The 17752-nt window shown below is 44.2% G+C and overlaps 1 protein-coding gene across 2 annotated transcripts in view; it reads right to left on the bottom strand.

The window, feature by feature from the left end:
• The window catches only part of LOC106606268 (rab11 family-interacting protein 4A), a 103255-nt gene extending 85837 nt beyond the window's left edge, over nt 1-17418 (bottom strand). The window contains exon 1 of one of the 2 annotated variants that reach the window (XR_006770106.2): nt 17074-17418. Coding sequence is in view for 1 of the 2 variants with exons in the window: in XM_045719616.2 (XP_045575572.1) it covers nt 17074-17373 (300 nt within the window). In the remaining variant the exon portion in view is untranslated. The remainder of the gene's footprint in view (nt 1-17073) is intronic. The other variant, XM_045719616.2, reaches the window with a different exon arrangement.
• Between the last annotated feature and the right edge of the window lie 334 nt (nt 17419-17752).

Genomic DNA, 17752 nt, shown 5'->3' with positions numbered 1-17752 from the left:
AGAAGGGAAGAGGAGAGGAGTGGAAAGGAGTGGAGTGGAGTGGAGAGGAGTGGAGGGGGTAGGAGAGGAGAGGAGAGGAGAGGAGAGGAGAGGAGTGGAGTGGAGAGGAGAGGAGAGGAGTGGAGAGGAGTGGAGGGGGTAGGAGAGGAGAGGAGAGGAGAAGAGTGGAGTGGAGAGGAGTGGAGGGGGTAGGAGAGGAGAGGAGAGGAGTGGAGTGGAGTGGAGAGGAGTGGAGAGGAGTAGAGGGGGGAGGAGAGGAGAGGAGTGGAGGGGGGAGGAGAGGAGTGGAGAGGAGTGGAGGGGGTAGGAGAGGAGAGGAGTGGAGTGGAGAGGAGTGGAGAGGAGTGGAGGGGGGAGGAGAGGAGGAGTGGAGGGGTAGGAGAGGAAAGGAGGAAAGAGGAGGGACGGGGAGGATGAGGAAAGAGGAGGGAGGAGGATGACAAAAGAGGAGGGGAAGGTGTGAATGACGAAGATCAGAATGTGGAGGGTCGTGCGAGTTTGTATGTTGCTGAGAGAATAGTCATCACCAACTCTCTCTCTCCCCCTCTGTGTGAGAGGGAGTCCTAGCTTGTTGATAGAAGCCTGATTCATCATCACACACCTTCTGCCTCAGTCCTCACCTCTGACCCTTCATAGCATTCTGTCATGTTCTCTCCTCACTACTGACCCTTCATAGCATTCTGTCATGTTCTCTCCTCACTACTGACCCTTCATAGCATTCTGTCATGTTCTCTCCTCACTACTGACCCTTCATAGCATTCTGTCATGTTCTCTCCTCACCTCTGACCCTTCATAGCATTCTGTCATGTTCTCTCCTCACCTCTGACCCTTCATAGCATTCTGTCATGTTCTCTCCTCACTACTGACCCTTCATAGCATTCTGTCATGTTCTCTCCTCACCTCTGACCCTTCATAGCATTCTGTCATGTTCTCTCCTCACTACTGACCCTTCATAGCATTCTGTCATGTTCTCTCCTCACTACTGACCCTTCATAGCATTCTGTCATGTTCTCTCCTCACTACTGACCCTTCATAGCATTCTGTCATGTCCTCTCCTCACTACTGATCCCTCATAGCATTCTGTCATGTTCTCTCCTCACTAATGACCCTTCATAGCATTCTGTCATGTTCTCTCCTCACTACTGACCCTTCATAGCATTCTGTCATGTTCTCTCCTCACTACTGACCCTTCATAGCATTCTGTCATGTTCTCTCCTCACCTCTGACCCTTCATAGCATTCTGTCATGTTCTCTCCTCACCTCTGACCCTTCATAGCATTCTGTCATGTTCTCTCCTCACTACTGACCCTTCAGAGCATTCTGTCATGTTCTCTCCTCACTACTGACCCTTCATAGCATTCTGTCATGTTCTCTCCTCACTACTGACCCTTCATAGCATTCTGTCATGTTCTCTCCTCACTACTGACCCTTCATAGCATTCTGTCATGTACAGGAGGGGGCTGAGCATGCACCCTTGTGGGGCCCCAGTGTTGAGGATCAGCGAAGTGGAGATGATGTTTCCTACCTTCACCCCATGGGGGCGGCCCGTCGAAAGTCCAGGACCCAATTGCATAGTGCGGGGTTGAGACCCAGGGCCTCAAGCTTAATGATGAGCTTGGAGGGTACTATGGTGTTGAATGCTGAGCTGTAGTCAATGAACAGCATTCTTACATAGGTATTCCTCTTGTCCAGATGAGTTAGGGCAGTGTGCAGTGTGATGGCGATTGCGTTGTCTGTGGACATATTGGGTCGGTAAGCAAACTGAAGTGGGTCTAGGGTGTCAGGTAAGGTAGAGGTGATATGATCCTTGACTAGTCTCTCAAAGCACTTCATGATGACAGAAGTGAGTGCTACGGGGCGATAGTCATTTAGTTCAGTTACATTTGCCTTCTTGGGAACAGGAACAATGGTGACCATCTTGAAGCATGTGGGAACAGCAGACTGAGATAGGGAGAGATTGAATATGTCCCTAAACACTCCAGCCAGCTGGTCTGTGCATGCTCTGAGGACGCGGCCGGGGAGGCTGTCTGGGCCAGCAGCCTTGCGAGGGTTAACACGTTTAAATATCTTACTCATGTCGGCCACAGAGAAGGGGGGGGGTATTTTTGTCATCCCTAACCATGACTCAAATGTAAATGTATGATGGCATAGTCTTAACCCCTAAATACCAGATTAGAGGGCGAGACAGAGAGAGAGACAGACATGAGAGAGAGAGAGACAGAGAGAGAGAGACAGAAAGGGCGAGACAGAGAGACAGAGAGGGCAAGACAGAGAGACAGAGAGAGAGAGAGAGAGAGAGAGAGAGAGAGAGAGAGAGGGAGAGGGAGAGAGACAGAGAGAGAGGAAGAGAGAGAGAAACAGAGAGAGAACGAGGGAGAGAGAGCAAAGGAGAGAGAGATATATCCATCCCTTCATCCATGGGAGTAGCACATAACTGGGAGAGGAGACTTAACGGAGGACGAGGATGAGGAGAGGCTATTTTTACTGTCTTTCTCCACTCCTTGCAATGGAGACTCATCCATCCATCTCTACACAGAAGGAAGAAATGACCCAGCCTACCTTGGCATTCACATGCCTTGTAGCGTTAACGTGCCTTTAGCGTTAACATGCCTTTAGCGTTAGCGTGCCTTTAGCGTTAGCGTGCCTTTAGCGTTAGCGTGCCTTTAGCGTTAACGTGCCTTTAGCGTTAGCGTACCTTTAGCGTTAGCGTGCCTTTAGCGTTAGCGTGCCTTTAGCGTTAACGTGCCTTTAACGTTAGCGTACCTTTAGCATTAGTGTGCCTTTAGCGTTAGTGTTGGTGTGTCTGAGTCTTACTCCTTAACGACCTGAGAAATCATCGTTAGTTCCCTAGCTCCCCTGGTCCAGGCTCAACAGGAGAGAGCAGAGTGGGCAATTACAAACACACTGGTTGTGTCCCAAATGACAACCTATGCCAACCTATATAGTGCACTACTGTGGACCATGTCCTATGTAGGGAATGGGGTGGCATTTGAGACTGGTCGTGTTCCTGATGACGAGTGAACCGTTAGAAATAAGGTCATCTGGCCAGGCAAACAGAGGGGGCCCCAGTTAAAACCCTACTAATGGGACATAGAGAGAGAGACTAGGAAAAAACATCAGAGCAGAGAGAGAGAGAGAGAGAGAGAGAGAGAGAGAGAGAGAGAGAGAGAGAGAAAGAGCAGATATAGAGCAGAGAGAGAGAGAGAGAGGTGTAGAGAGGAGAGGGAGAGCAGATATAGAGAGAGCATGCAGAATTCTGCAAAAATATCCTCTGTGTACAACGTTAAACACAAAATTAGGCCGAACCCGCTAACTGTCAAAATCAAGAAAATAGCTGTTAAATTCTACAACCACCTAAAAGGAAGCGATTCCCAAACCTTCCATAACAAAGCCATCACCTACAGAGAGATGAGAGCCCCCTTAGCAAGCTGGTCCTTGGGCTCTGTTCACAAACAGACCCCACAGAGCCCCAGGACTAGAGGTCGACCGATTAATCGGAATGGCAAATTAATTAGGTCCGATTTCAAGTTTTCATAACAATCGGTTATCGGCATATTTGGACACCGATTATGGCCAATTACATTGCACTCCACGAGGAGCCTGCATGGCAGGCTGACTACCTGTTACGTGAGTGCAGCAAGGAGCCACGGTAAGTTGCTAGCTAGCATTAAACTTACCTTATAAAAAAACAATCAATCTTAACATAATCACTAGTTAACTACACATGGTTGATGATATTGCTAGTTTATCTAACCTGTCCTGCGTTGCATATAATCGATGCGGTGCCTGTTCATTTCTCATCGAATCACAGCCTACTTCGCCAAACGGGTGATGATTTAACAAGCGCATTTGCGAAAAAAGCACTGTCGTTGCACGACTGTACCTAACCATAAACATTAATGCCTTTCTTTAAAATCAATACACAAGTATATATTTTTAAACCTGCATATTTAGTTAATATTGCCTGCTAACATGAATTTCTTTTAACTAGGGAAATTGTGTCACTTCTCTTGAAAAACAGAGTCAGGGTATATGCAGCAGTTTGGGCCGCCTGGCTCGTTGCGAACTGTGAAGACTATTGCTTCCTAACAAAGACCGTAATTAATTTGCTAGAATTGTACATAATTACGACGTAACATTGAAGGTTGTGCAATGTAACAGGAATATTTAGACTTAGGGATGCCACCCGTTAGATAAAATACGGAACGGTTCCGTATTTCACTGAAAGAATAAACGTTTTGTTTTCGAGATGATAGTTTCCGGATTTGACCATATTAATGACCCAAGGCTCGTATTTCTGTGTGTTATTATATTATAATTAACACTATGATTTGATATTTGATAGAGCAGTCTGACTGAGCGGTGGTAGGCAGCAGCAGGCTCGTAAGCATTCATTCAAACAGCATTTTCCTGCATTTGCCAGCAGCTCTTCGCAATGGTTCAAGCATTGAGCTGTTTATGACTTCAAGCCTATCAACTCCCGAGATTAGGCTGGCAATACTATAGTGCCTATAAGAACATCCAATCGTCAAAGGTATATGAAATACAAATGGTATAGAGAGAAATAGTCCTATAATTCCTATAATAACTACAACCTAAAACTTCTTACCTGGGAATATTGAAGACTCATGTTAAAAGGAACCACCAGCTTTTTATATGTTCCCATGTTCTGAGCAAGGAACTTAAACGTTAGCTTTCTTACATGGCACATATTGCACTTTTACTTTCTTCTCCAACACTTTGTTTTTGCATTATTTAAACCAAATTGAACATGTTTCATTATTTGTTTGAGACTAAATTGATTTTATTGATGTATTATATTAAGTTAAAATAAGTGTTCATTCAGTATTGTTGTAATTGTCATTATTACAAATATACACTGTATATATAAAAAAATCGTCCGATTAATCTTTTTTTTTTTGGCCCTCTAATAATCGGTATCGGCGTTGAAAAATCATAATCGGTCGACCTCTACCCAGGACAGCAACACAATTAGACCCAACCAAATCATGAGAAAACAAAAAGATAATTACTTTACACAATGGAAAGAATTAACAAAAAACGGAGCAAACTAGAATGCTATTTGTCCCTAAACAGAGAGTACACAGCGGCAGAATACCTGACCACTGTGACTGACCCAAACTTAAGGAAAGCTTTGACTATGTACTGACTCAGCGAGCATAGCCTTGCTATTGAGAGAAGCCGCCGTAGGCAGACTTGGCTCTCAAGAGAAGACAGGCTATGTGCACACTGCCCACAAAATGAGGTGGAAACTGAGCTGCACTTCCTAAACTCCTGACAAATGTATGACCATATTAGAGACACATATTTCCCTCAGATTAGACAAAGAATATTAAAACAAATCCAATTTTGATAAACTCCCATATCTATTGGGTGAAATACCCCAGTGTTCCATCACAGCAGCAAGATGTGTGACCTGTTGCCACAAGAAAAGGTCAACCTGTGAAGAACAAACACCATTGTAAATACAACCCATATTTATGTTTATTTTTTTCCCCTTTCAAACTATGTACACATTTTACAACTGTGCATAACCAATAATCTAACATTTGGAATGTGTATATTCTTTAAAAACTTTTGTGAGTAATATTTACTGTTACTTTTTGATTGTTTATTTCCTTTGTGTATTTGCCTTTTGTTTATTGTTTATTGTCTATGTCAAAATATGTTTCCCATGCCAATACAGCCCTTTGAATTTAATTGAATTTAATTGAGAGAGCAGAGAGAGAGCAGAGAGGGAGAGGGAGAGAGAGCAGAGATAAACAAGGGTTGTTGTCACATTATTGTCCTGTTGTTTTCTTAGTCATGCTCTAGATAGCTTGTGTTGTGGTTTATTAATGGGAACATCTAAACCTACATCAATATCATCAATAAACAATCTACATCAACCAGATAGTGTTGTGGTTTATTAATGGGAACATCTAAACCTACATCAATATCATCAATAAACATCAACCAGATAGTGTTGTGGTTTATTAATGGGTACATCTAAACCTACATCAATATCATCAATAAACATCAACCAGATAGTGTTGTGGTTTATTAATGGGTACATCTAAACCTACATCAATATCATCAATAAACATCAACCAGATAGTGTTGTGGTTTATTAATGGGTACATCTAAACCTACATCAATATCATCAATAAACATCAACCAGATAGTGTTGTGGTTTATTAATGGGTACATCTAAACCTACATCAATATCATCAATAAACATCAACCAGATAGTGTTGTGGTTTATTAATGGGTACATCTAAACCTACATCAATATCATCAATAAACATCAACCAGATAGTGTTGTGGTTTATTAATGGGTACATCTAAACCTACATCAATATCATCAATAAACATCAACCAGATAGTGTTGTGGTTTATTAATGGGTACATCTAAACCTACATCAATATCATCAATAAACATCAACCAGATAGTGTTGTGGTTTATTAATGGGTACATCTAAACCTACATCAATATCATCAACCAGATAGTGTTGTGGTTTATTAATGGGTACATCTAAACCTACATCAATATCATCAATAAACATCAACCAGATAGTGTTGTGGTTTATTAATGGGTACATCTAAACCTACATCAATATCATCAATAAACATCAACCAGATAGTGTTGTGGTTTATTAATGGGTACATCTAAACCTACATTTTAGTCATTTTGCAGACGCTCTTATCCAGAGCGACTTACAGTAGTGAATGCATACATTTCATTTCATGCATTTTTTTTGTTTTTTGTGCTGGCCCCCCGTGGGAATTGAACCCACAACCCTGGCGTTGCAAACACCATGCTCTACCAACTGAGCCACAGGTTTATTAATGGGTACATCTAAAACTACATCAACATCATCAATAAACAATCTAAATCAACCAGATAGTCTCGGCCTTCGAGGCTGTGAAGAATTAGACTCACTTAGTTTCAACATTTTACCAAAGCTACCTCAACCGTCCATTAACAGAAGGTCCAGAAGGGTAAAGCAACAATCAGCAATTTAGGCAGCTGTGATATGTTTGTAACAAATTACAATTGTATCAATGAAAAGCAAACAGATATAATGAAACTACATTAGCTTGGTACAAACACTAACGGGGACTGGGTGTGTCTGAGTCCCAAATGGTAACATAACCACAAATAACAACCACTAACAACCCTGTTACGTTCCCCACTTTCTGTGTTGTGGGTTTGTATGTATGGGTTTGTATGTATGGGTTTGTATGTATGGGTTTGTATGTATGGGTTTGTATGTAAGGGTTTGTATGTATGGGTTTGTATGTAAGGGTTTGTATGTATGGGTTTGTATGTATGGGTTTGTATGTAAGGGTTTGTATGTAAGGGTTTGTATGTATGGGTTTGTATGTATGGGTTTGTATGTAAGGGTTTGTATGTAAGGGTTTGTATGTATGGGTTTGTATGTATGGGTTTGTATGTAAGGGTTTGTATGTATGGGTTTGTATGTAAGGGTTTGTATGTAAGGGTTTGTATGTATGGGTTTGTATGTAAGGGTTTGTATGTATGGGTTTGTATGTATGGGTTTGTATGTATGGGTTTGTATGTATGGGTTTGTATGTATGGGTTTGTATTTATGGGTTTGTATGTATGGGTTTGTATGTGTGGGTTTGTATGTATGGGTTTATATGTATGGGTTTGTATGTATGGGTTTGTATTTCAGAAAATGGCTTCCTGGATTCCCCAAGCAGCTGATTGGTCGGCACCATTGCTAATTGGAGCTGACCCCGCCCTCTCGTCAGAGGATACAGCTGTATCCCATTACAGACTCATCTCCAGCTAGAAAAGCCAGTGTTCCTTTGTTAGGAGAGAGCTGATTGGTATGTCCTGTGTTGGTTGTTGCTGAGAGAGAGAGAGAGCTGATTGGTTTGTCCTGTGTTGGTTGTTGCTGAGAGAGAGAGAGCTGATTGGTATGTCCTGTGTTGGTTGTTGCTGAGAGAGAGAGCTGATTGGTTTGTCCTGTGTTGGTTGTTGCTGAGAGAGAGAGAGCTGATTGGTATGTCCTGTGTTGGTTGTTGCTGAGAGACTAGAGCTGATTGGTTTGTCCTGTGTTGGTTGTTGCTGAGAGACTAGAGCTGATTATAGTATGTCCTGTGTTGGTTGTTGCTGAGAGACTAGAGCTGATTATAGTATGTCCTGTGTTGGTTGTTGCTGAGAGAGAGAGCTGATTGGTATGTCCTGTGTTGGTTGTTGCTGAGAGAGAGAGAGAGCTGATTGGTATGTCCTGTGTTGGTTGTTGCTGAGAGAGAGAGAGAGCTGATTATAGTATGTCCTGTGTTGGTTGTTGCTGAGAGAGAGAGAGAGAGAGAGCTGATTATAGTATGTCCTGTGTTGGTTGTTGCTGAGAGAGAGAGATGATTATAGTATGTCCTGTGTTGGTTGTTGCTGAGAGAGAGAGAGAGCTGATTATAGTATGTCCTGTGTTGGTTGTTGCTGAGAGAGAGAGAGAGCTGATTATAGTATGTCCTGTGTTGGTTGTTGCTGAGAGAGAGAGAGAGCTGATTATAGTATGTCCTGTGTTGGTTGTTGCTGAGAGAGAGAGAGAGCTGATTATAGTATGTCCTGTGTTGGTTGTTGCTGAGAGAGAGAGAGAGAGCTGATTATAGTATGTCCTGTGTTGGTTGTTGCTGAGAGAGAGAGAGAGAGCTGATTATAGTATGTCCTGTGTTGGTTGTTGCTGAGAGAGAGAGAGAGAGAGCTGATTATAGTATGTCCTGTGTTGGTTGTTGCTGAGAGAGAGAGAGAGAGCTGATTATAGTATGTCCTGTGTTGGTTGTTGCTGAGAGAGAGAGCTGATTATAGTATGTCCTGTGTTGGTTGTTGCTGAGAGAGAGAGCTGATTATAGTATGTCCTGTGTTGGTTGTTGCTGAGAGACTAGAGCTGATTATAGTATGTCCTGTGTTGGTTGTTGCTGAGAGAGAGAGCTGATTATAGTATGTCCTGTGTTGGTTGTTGCTGACAGAGAGAGAGAGAGCTGATTATAGTATGTCCTGTGTTGGTTGTTGCTGAGAGAGAGAGAGAGAGAGCTGATTATAGTATGTCCTGTGTTGGTTGTTGCTGAGAGAGAGAGAGAGAGAGCTGATTATAGTATGTCCTGTGTTGGTTGTTGCTGAGAGAGAGCTGATTATAGTATGTCCTGTGTTGGTTGTTGCTGAGAGAGAGAGCTGATTATAGTATGTCCTGTGTTGGTTGTTGCTGAGAGACTAGAGCTGATTATAGTATGTCCTGTGTTGGTTGTTGCTGAGAGAGAGAGAGCTGATTATAGTATGTCCTGTGTTGGTTGTTGCTGAGAGAGAGAGAGCTGATTATAGTATGTCCTGTGTTGGTTGTTGCTGAGAGACTAGAGCTGATTATAGTATGTCCTGTGTTGGTTGTTGCTGAGAGACTAGAGCTGATTATAGTATGTCCTGTGTTGGTTGTTGCTGAGAGACTAGAGCTGATTATAGTATGTCCTGTGTTGGTTGTTGCTGAGAGAGAGAGCTGATTATAGTATGTCCTGTGTTGGTTGTTGCTGAGAGAGAGAGAGCTGATTATAGTATGTCCTGTGTTGGTTGTTGCTGAGAGACTAGAGCTGATTATAGTATGTCCTGTGTTGGTTGTTGCTGAGAGACTAGAGCTGATTATAGTATGTCCTGTGTGTGTCAATGGGGTGCATTTTTTTTGTAATTATTGACGTTGTTTTTGTTCCCAGGGGGGAAGGGGAAGGCGCCTAGGGAGTGCTTAGGCAAGAGGCCCCTGTATTTTGGTTAGCGCACCAGGTGGTGCTAAGTTAGGTAAGTAGTGGGTAGGTCACCAGGTGGTGCTAAGTTAGGTAAGTAGTGGGTAGGTCACCAGGTGGTGCTAAGTTAGGTAAGTAGTGGGTAGGTCACCAGGTGGTGCTAAGTTAGGTAAGTAGTGGGTAGGTCACCAGGTGGTGCTAAGTTAGGTCAGTAGTGGGTAGGTCACCAGGTGGTGCTAAGTTAGGTCAGTAGTGGGTAGGCAGGTAAGGTAGGAGAGGGGGCTTTGATATTTACTTCCTTTGGTTCTGTTCAGCCCCTATTTCTCAAAATTTACTGTGTGAAGGAAGCAATAAATTCCCAGTAAACGGTAAAGTCTCTGCCTTTTGTCATCCTTACTCGCACCTACAGTCCCATACCTCTATCACTCCCCCTACAGTCCCATACCTCTATCCCTCCACCTACAGTCCCATACCTCTATACCTCCACCTACAGTCCCATACCTCTATCACTCCCCCTACAGTCCCATACCTCTATACCTCCACCTACAGTCCCATACCTCTATACCTCCACCTACAGTCCCATACCTCTATACCTCCACCTACAGTCCCATACCTCTATACCTCCACCTACAGTCCCATACCTCTATACCTCCACCTACAGTCCCATACCTCTATACCTCCACCTACAGTCCCATACCTCTATCACTCCCCCTACAGTCCCATACCTCTATACCTCCCCCTACAGTCCCATACCTCTTTACCTCCACCTACAGTCCCATACCTCTATACCTCCACCTACAGTCCCATACCTCTTTCACTCCACCTACAGTCCCATACCTCTTTACCTCCCCCTACAGTCCCATACCTCTTTACCTCCCCCTACAGTCCCATACCTCTATCCCTCCACCTACAGTCCCATACCTCTATCCCTCCACCTACAGTCCCATACCTCTATCCCTCCACCTACAGTCCCATACCTCTATACCTCCACCTACAGTCCCATACCTCTATACCTCCACCTACAGTCCCATACCTCTATCACTCCACCTACAGTCCCATACCTCTATCCCTCCACCTACAGTCCCATACCTCTATCCCTCCACCTACAGTCCCATACCTCTATCCCTCCCCCTACAGTCCCATACCTCTATCCCTCCCCCTACAGTCCCATACCTCTATACCTCCACCTACAGTCCCATACCTCTATACCTCCACCTACAGTCCCATACCTCTATCACTCCCCCTACAGTCCCATACCTCTATCACTCCCCCTACAGTCCCATACCTCTATACCTCCACCTACAGTCCCATACCTCTATACCTCCACCTACAGTCCCATACCTCTATACCTCCACCTACAGTCCCATACCTCTTTACCTCCACCTACAGTCCCATACCTCTATCACTCCCCCCTACAGTCCCATACCTCTATCACTCCCCCCTACAGTCCCGCACCTCTATCACTCCCCCCTACAGTCCCGCACCTCTATCAATTCACGTTGAGTGGTAGCAGGGTGTTGTGTTCCATCTCCCAAGAGGCGTCTATAACAACCACTATAATAACCTCTTCACTGGTATAAACAGGCTGCTATTAACAACCATTATTCAAGACCCAAGTACAAACAGAAATACAAACATAGCCATCACACACACAACCATTCAAATCTCAATTTTGAAAGATATAAAGAATAATTTCTCTGTAGGGTATATTACTGTGTTGATACACTGAGCTGTCTCTGTAGGGTATATTACTGTGTTGCTGCACTGAGCTGTCTCTGTAGGGTATATTACTGTGTTGATACACTGAGCTGCCTCTGTAGGGTATATTACTGTGTTGATACACTGAGCTGTCTCTGTAGGGTATATTACTGTGTTGATGCACTGAGCTGTCTCTGTAGGGTATATTACTGTGTTGATACACTGAGCTGTCTCTGTAGGGTATATTACTGTGATACACTGAGCTGCCTCTGTAGGGTATATTACTGTGATACACTGAGCTGTCTCTGTAGGGTATATTACTGTGTTGATGCACTGAGCTGCCTCTGTAGGGTATATTACTGTGTTGGGTCGTGTGTTGATACACTGAGCTGCCTCTGTAGGGTATATTACTGTGTTGATACACTGAGCTGCCTCTGTAGGGTATATTACTGTGTTGATGCACTGAGCTGCCTCTGTAGGGTATATTACTGTGTTGATACACTGAGCTGCCTCTGTAGGGTATATTACTGTGTTGATACACTGAGCTGTCTCTGTAGGGTATATTACTGTGTTGATACACTGAGCTGTCTCTGTAGGGTATATTACTGTGTTGATACACTGAGCTGCCTCTGTAGGGTATATTACTGTGATGCACTGAGCTGTCTCTGTAGGGTATATTACTGTGAGTCGTGTGTTGCTGTCTCTGTAGGGTATATTACTGTGTTGATACACTGAGCTGTCTCTGTAGGGTATATTACTGTGTTGATACACTGAGCTGTCTCTGTAGGGTATATTACTGTGTTGATACACTGAGCTGCCTCTGTAGGGTATATTACTGTGTTGATACACTGAGCTGTCTCTGTAGGGTATATTACTGTGTTGATACACTGAGCTGTCTCTGTAGGGTATATTACTGTGTTGATACACTGAGCTGCCTCTGTAGGGTATATTACTGTGTTGATACACTGAGCTGTCTCTGTAGGGTATATACCTGTGTTGGGTCGTGTGTTGATACACTGAGCTGCCTCTGTAGGGTATATTACTGTGTTGATACACTGAGCTGCCTCTGTAGGGTATATTACTGTGTTGATACACTGAGCTGCCTCTGTAGGGTATATTACTGTGTTGATACACTGAGCTGTCTCTGTAGGGTATATTACTGTGTTGGGTCGTGTGTTGATGCACTGAGCTGCCTCTGTAGGGTATATTACTGTTGATACACTGAGCTGTCTCTGTAGGGTATATTACTGTGTTGATACACTGAGCTGTCTCTGTAGGGTATATTACTGTGTTGATACACTGAGCTGTCTCTGTAGGGTATATTACTGTGTTGATACACTGAGCTGTCTCTGTAGGGTATATTACTGTGTTGATACACTGAGCTGTCTCTGTAGGGTATATTACTGTGTTGATACACTGAGCTGCCTCTGTAGGGTATATTACTGTGTTGATACACTGAGCTGTCTCTGTAGGGTATATAACTGTGTTGATACACTGAGCTGCCTCTGTAAGGTATATTACTGTGTTGATACACTGAGCTGTCTCTGTAGGGTATATTACTGTGTTGATACACTGAGCTGTCTCTGTAGGGTATATTACTGTGTTGATACACTGAGCTGTCTCTGTAGGGTATATTACTGTGTTGATACACTGAGCTGCCTCTGTAGGGTATATTACTGTGTTGATACACTGAGCTGTCTCTGTAGGGTATATAACTGTGTTGATACACTGAGCTGCCTCTGTAAGGTATATTACTGTGTTGATACACTGAGCTGTCTCTGTAGGGTATATTACTGTGTTGATACACTGAGCTGTCTCTGTAGGGTATATTACTGTGTTGATACACTGAGCTGCCTCTGTAGGGTATATTACTGTGTTGATACACTGAGCTGTCTCTGTAGGGTATATTACTGTGTTGATACACTGAGCTGTCTCTGTAGGGTATATTACTGTGAGTCGTGTGTTGATGCACTGAGCTGTCTCTGTAGGGTATATTACTGTGTTGATACACTGAGCTGCCTCTGTAGGGTATATTACTGTGTTGATACACTGAGCTGCCTCTGTAGGGTATATTACTGTGTTGATACACTGAGCTGCCTCTGTAGGGTATATTACTGTGTTGATACACTGAGCTGCCTCTGTAGGGTATATTACTGTGTTGATACACTGAGCTGCCTCTGTAGGGTGTATTACTGTGTTAATGCACTGAGCTGCCTCTGTAGGGTATATTGGGAATACAACATCTATTTGACAAATCCTGTGTACAGCCGACTACACTCCATACTAGTGGAATCTGGAAAGTAGACATCACACATAGGCCCTCTACATAGAGAGAAATGTTAGGTCTACTCATCTTGGCATCTGGGACGGAAATGTGAAAAACACAAGAAAAACATTGGATGTGTGTTTACCCTGCGTTGAATGTTCCTCGTTAGCATCAAGACTACACAAACCCATTAGCCTAACAGCTGGAGCCATCATAACCTGGAGATTGGATTACATCTGAGATTTACTGTATGTGACAGATACAGGCAGACAGACAGATTTACATACACCAGATAGTTTATTAGGTACACCCCCCCCCCCGTTCATGAAAATGGATCGCTCCTACAGACAGTGAGTCACGTGGCCGTGCTGTATAAAGCAGGCAGACGGGTATCAAGGCATTCAGTTACTGTTCTATTGAAAGTTAGAATGGGCGAAACCAGTGACCTAAGTGACTCAGTATCTCAGAAACATCTGCCCTCCTGGGCTTTTCACGCACGACAGTGTCTAGGGTTTATCCAGAATGGAACACAAACACAAAACATCCAGTCAGCGGCAGACCTGTGGGAGAAAACAGCTCGTTGATGAGAGAAGACGAAGAAGAACGGCAAGAACGGTGCAAGCTAACAGGCGGAGCCACAAACAGACCAATAGCGGCGCAGTTCAACAGTGGTGTGTAGAACGGCATCTCAGAACGCACATCTCATCGATCTTTGTCACGGATTGGCTATTACAGCAGACGACCACACCGGGTTCCACTCCCATCAGCTACAAACAGGAAGAAGCAGCTCCAGTGGACATTTGAGGAGTAGGAAAACATCGCCTGGTCCGACGAATCCCGGTTCAGGATCTGGCATAAGCAGCATGAGTTCATGGACATTTCAGTTGAATACATTCAGTTGTGCAACTGACTATGTATCCCCCCTTTCCCTTTCCATCCTGCCTGGTACAGGCTGGTGGTGGTGGGGATGGTGGTGGTGGTGGTGGTGTACTGATGTGGGGAATGTTTTCCTGGCACATGTTAGGTCCCTTGATACCAATTGAGAAACAAACATTTCCGACACCTTGTAGAATCCATTCCCCGACGGATTCAGGCTGTTCTCGAGGCACAGCGGTGTCAAGTTGGCTGGATGTCCTTTGGGTGGTGGACCGTTCTTGATACACACAGGAAACTGTTGAGCGTGAAGAACACAGCAGCGTTGCAGTTCTTGACACAAACCGGTGCACCTGGCACCTAATACCCTACCCCGTTCAAAGTCACTTAAATCTTTTGTCTTGCCCATTCACCCTCTGAATGGCACACAGACACAATCCATGTCTCAATTGTCTCAAGGCTTAAAACTCATTCTTTAACCTGTCTCCTCCCCTTCAGCTACACTCTCAGGAAAAAAGATGCTATCTAGAACCTTAAAGGATTCTTCAACTGTACCCATAGGAGAACCCTTTGAAGAACCCTTTCTACCTGGAACCAAAAAGGGTTCTCTTTTGGGGACAGCCGTAGAACCCTTTCTACCTGGAACCAAAAAGGGTTCTCTTTTGGGGACAGCCGTAGAACCCTTTCTACCTGGAACCAAAAAGGGTTCTCTTTTGGGGACAGCCGTAGAACCCTTTTGGAACCCTTTTTTTCTGATTGAAGTGGATTTAACAAGTGACATCAATAAGGGATCATAGCGTTCACCTGGATTCACCTGGTCAGTCTATGTCATGGAAAGAGCAGGTGTTCATAATGTTTTGTACACTCAGTGTAGATAGATGGATAGATAGATATCTTGTCTCAGGAAGGAAAGATACACTGAGCAGTTCTCAGAAAAGCAGGGAACTGTAATTTAGTGATATCCTGCTGAGACAGACAGAGACAGGTAGTTTACAGGCTGCACCTCAGCTGTCTGCCTGCCCTGCCTGTCTGTGCCTGTCTGTCCCCTGCCCTGCCTGTCAGTCTGCATGTCTGTCTGCCTGTCGGTCTTCCTGCCCTGCCTGTATATATGCCTATCAGTCTGCCTGTCTGTCTTCCTGTCTGTATGCCTGTCTACCTGTCTGTCTCCTGCCCTGCGTGTTTGTCAGTCTGTCTTCCTGCCCATCAGTCTGCCTGCCTGTCTTCCTGCCCTGCCTTTCTGTCAGTATGCCTGTCAGTATGGCTGTCTTCCTGCCTGCCTACCTGGCCTGCCTGCCTACCTGACCTGCCTGTCTTCCTGCCCTGCCTGTACATATGCCTATCAGTCTGCCTGCCTCCTGCCCGTCTTCCTGCCCTGCCTGTACATATGCCTATCAGTCTGCCTGCCCGTCTTCCTGCCCTGCCTGTACATATGCCTATCAGTCTGCCTGCCCGTCTTCCTGCCCTGCCTGTACATATGCCTATCAGTCTGCCTGCCCGTCTTCCTGCCCTGCCTGTACATATGCCTATCAGTCTGCCTGCCCGTCTTCCTGCCCTGCCTGTACATATGCCTATCAGTCTGCCTGCCTGTCTTCCTGCCCTGCCTTTCTGTATGCCTGTCAGTCTGTCTGTCTTCCTGCCCTGCCTTTCTGTCTGTATGCCTGTCAGTCTGTCAGTCTGTCTGCCTACCTGCCCTGCCTGTCTGTTATAAGGCTATTGTAACAGGGTTAAATAAGCTTCCACGTGATACTAAAATATGTCATTTCAATGTTTTTGTATTGATGTTGGTTGAATGTAGGTTTCACAATTTTATTAAGGTGTATTGGCAAAACTGTACAGTGACAAGCGAAACAGCAGACACCAATAGTTTTCCAAATCTATAATAATTGTTTTATTTCTAATTCATTAGAGAAATGATAATGATTCATGTGAAATGAATGAGTGCATTGATAAAGAAGCCTAATGTTAACCTGGCAAATGTAACCTCACGTATGCAGACACACGATCTCAGGTAAAACAGTAATAATATCCATTAGGTCTGTCTGACTCACCATAGCCATGATGATAGACCGAGCGATGTCTGAATACCCAGGAGGAACATGCCGACCTGTGGTTGGCGAGCGTACAGATGTGTTGACGTCAATGACAATGTATCTTTCTATTTAAACCATGTCAACTAAATGATCCTATCAGACAGGTTTGATATTACACCAAATCGTATAATCCACCAGAAAATAAATCCAACGGTCACCTCAAGATCCCATTCGGTTCTGGCTGGCAACCTGTTTGTCTGTGTCATATCAACGTTGGCGATTAATACATTTATAATAAACTAACGTACACGCATACGGCCTAATGTTGTGATGATCATCTTTCAAAACATTTGCACAGACAGGAGCTTCATTCGATCATATATCCTCAATTCTCATTCATCATCATCATAAGCAACCGTGGATGTCGTCAACCGACAGATGGAGACTTACCTCATCTCTGTCACCCTGCCCGAACTGGAGCCCCAAATCCACAAAATGTTCGACCCGAATGTAACCGTCAGCATCCTCATCACACACGTCGAATACCTCCTTGAGCTTTTTCAGGAACCCTAGAAGCTGTTCTTGATCGGGGAAGACGTTTCCTTCCATCTTAGAGTTCGGTTTGTCAGATAATGTCGTTATTGAACGGACTTTGTTTGAATTCGTTCTGTAGTCGCCATCATTCCGGTTGCTTTTCTCCGCTGGTACCGTTGCTGACTGGCTCGGTTGGTGCTGTGACATCAGCAGCATCCCGCTACGGAATGGGAAGGACCACTGATCGACGCGCGGTGGGTAGAGACGATAAATGGCTACGATTCACGATCATGAAGAGAGAAAAAAAAATCGACTGACGTAAACATCTGCCCATGAGCGTGTTTTTAAAGTGTCAGGTGTTTTATTTTAGGATATTGAGAAAGATACAAGGTGATGTTATTGTGACCATCTAGCTCCTTGATTGTTTTCCAACCATAAGAAAATTGGAAGTTAATGATTGTGAAATAAATGGTGATATTTAAAAGTAAAAACAGAACTAAATATGTATTTTCCTTGTACACGCCCCAGCTCCATGGTTACCCTGAATAGCTACTTACATTCCATTAAATTGTCCTGACCTCTTGTGTGGATGCTT

The sequence above is a fragment of the Salmo salar genome, chromosome 06, assembly GCF_965601325.2.
Source record: "Salmo salar chromosome 06, fSalSal1, whole genome shotgun sequence".
In the NCBI taxonomy this organism is placed as follows: domain Eukaryota; kingdom Metazoa; phylum Chordata; class Actinopteri; order Salmoniformes; family Salmonidae; genus Salmo; species Salmo salar.
The sequence above is the reverse complement of the archived record's forward strand: the minus strand, read 5'-3'. Positions and strand labels throughout refer to the sequence as shown.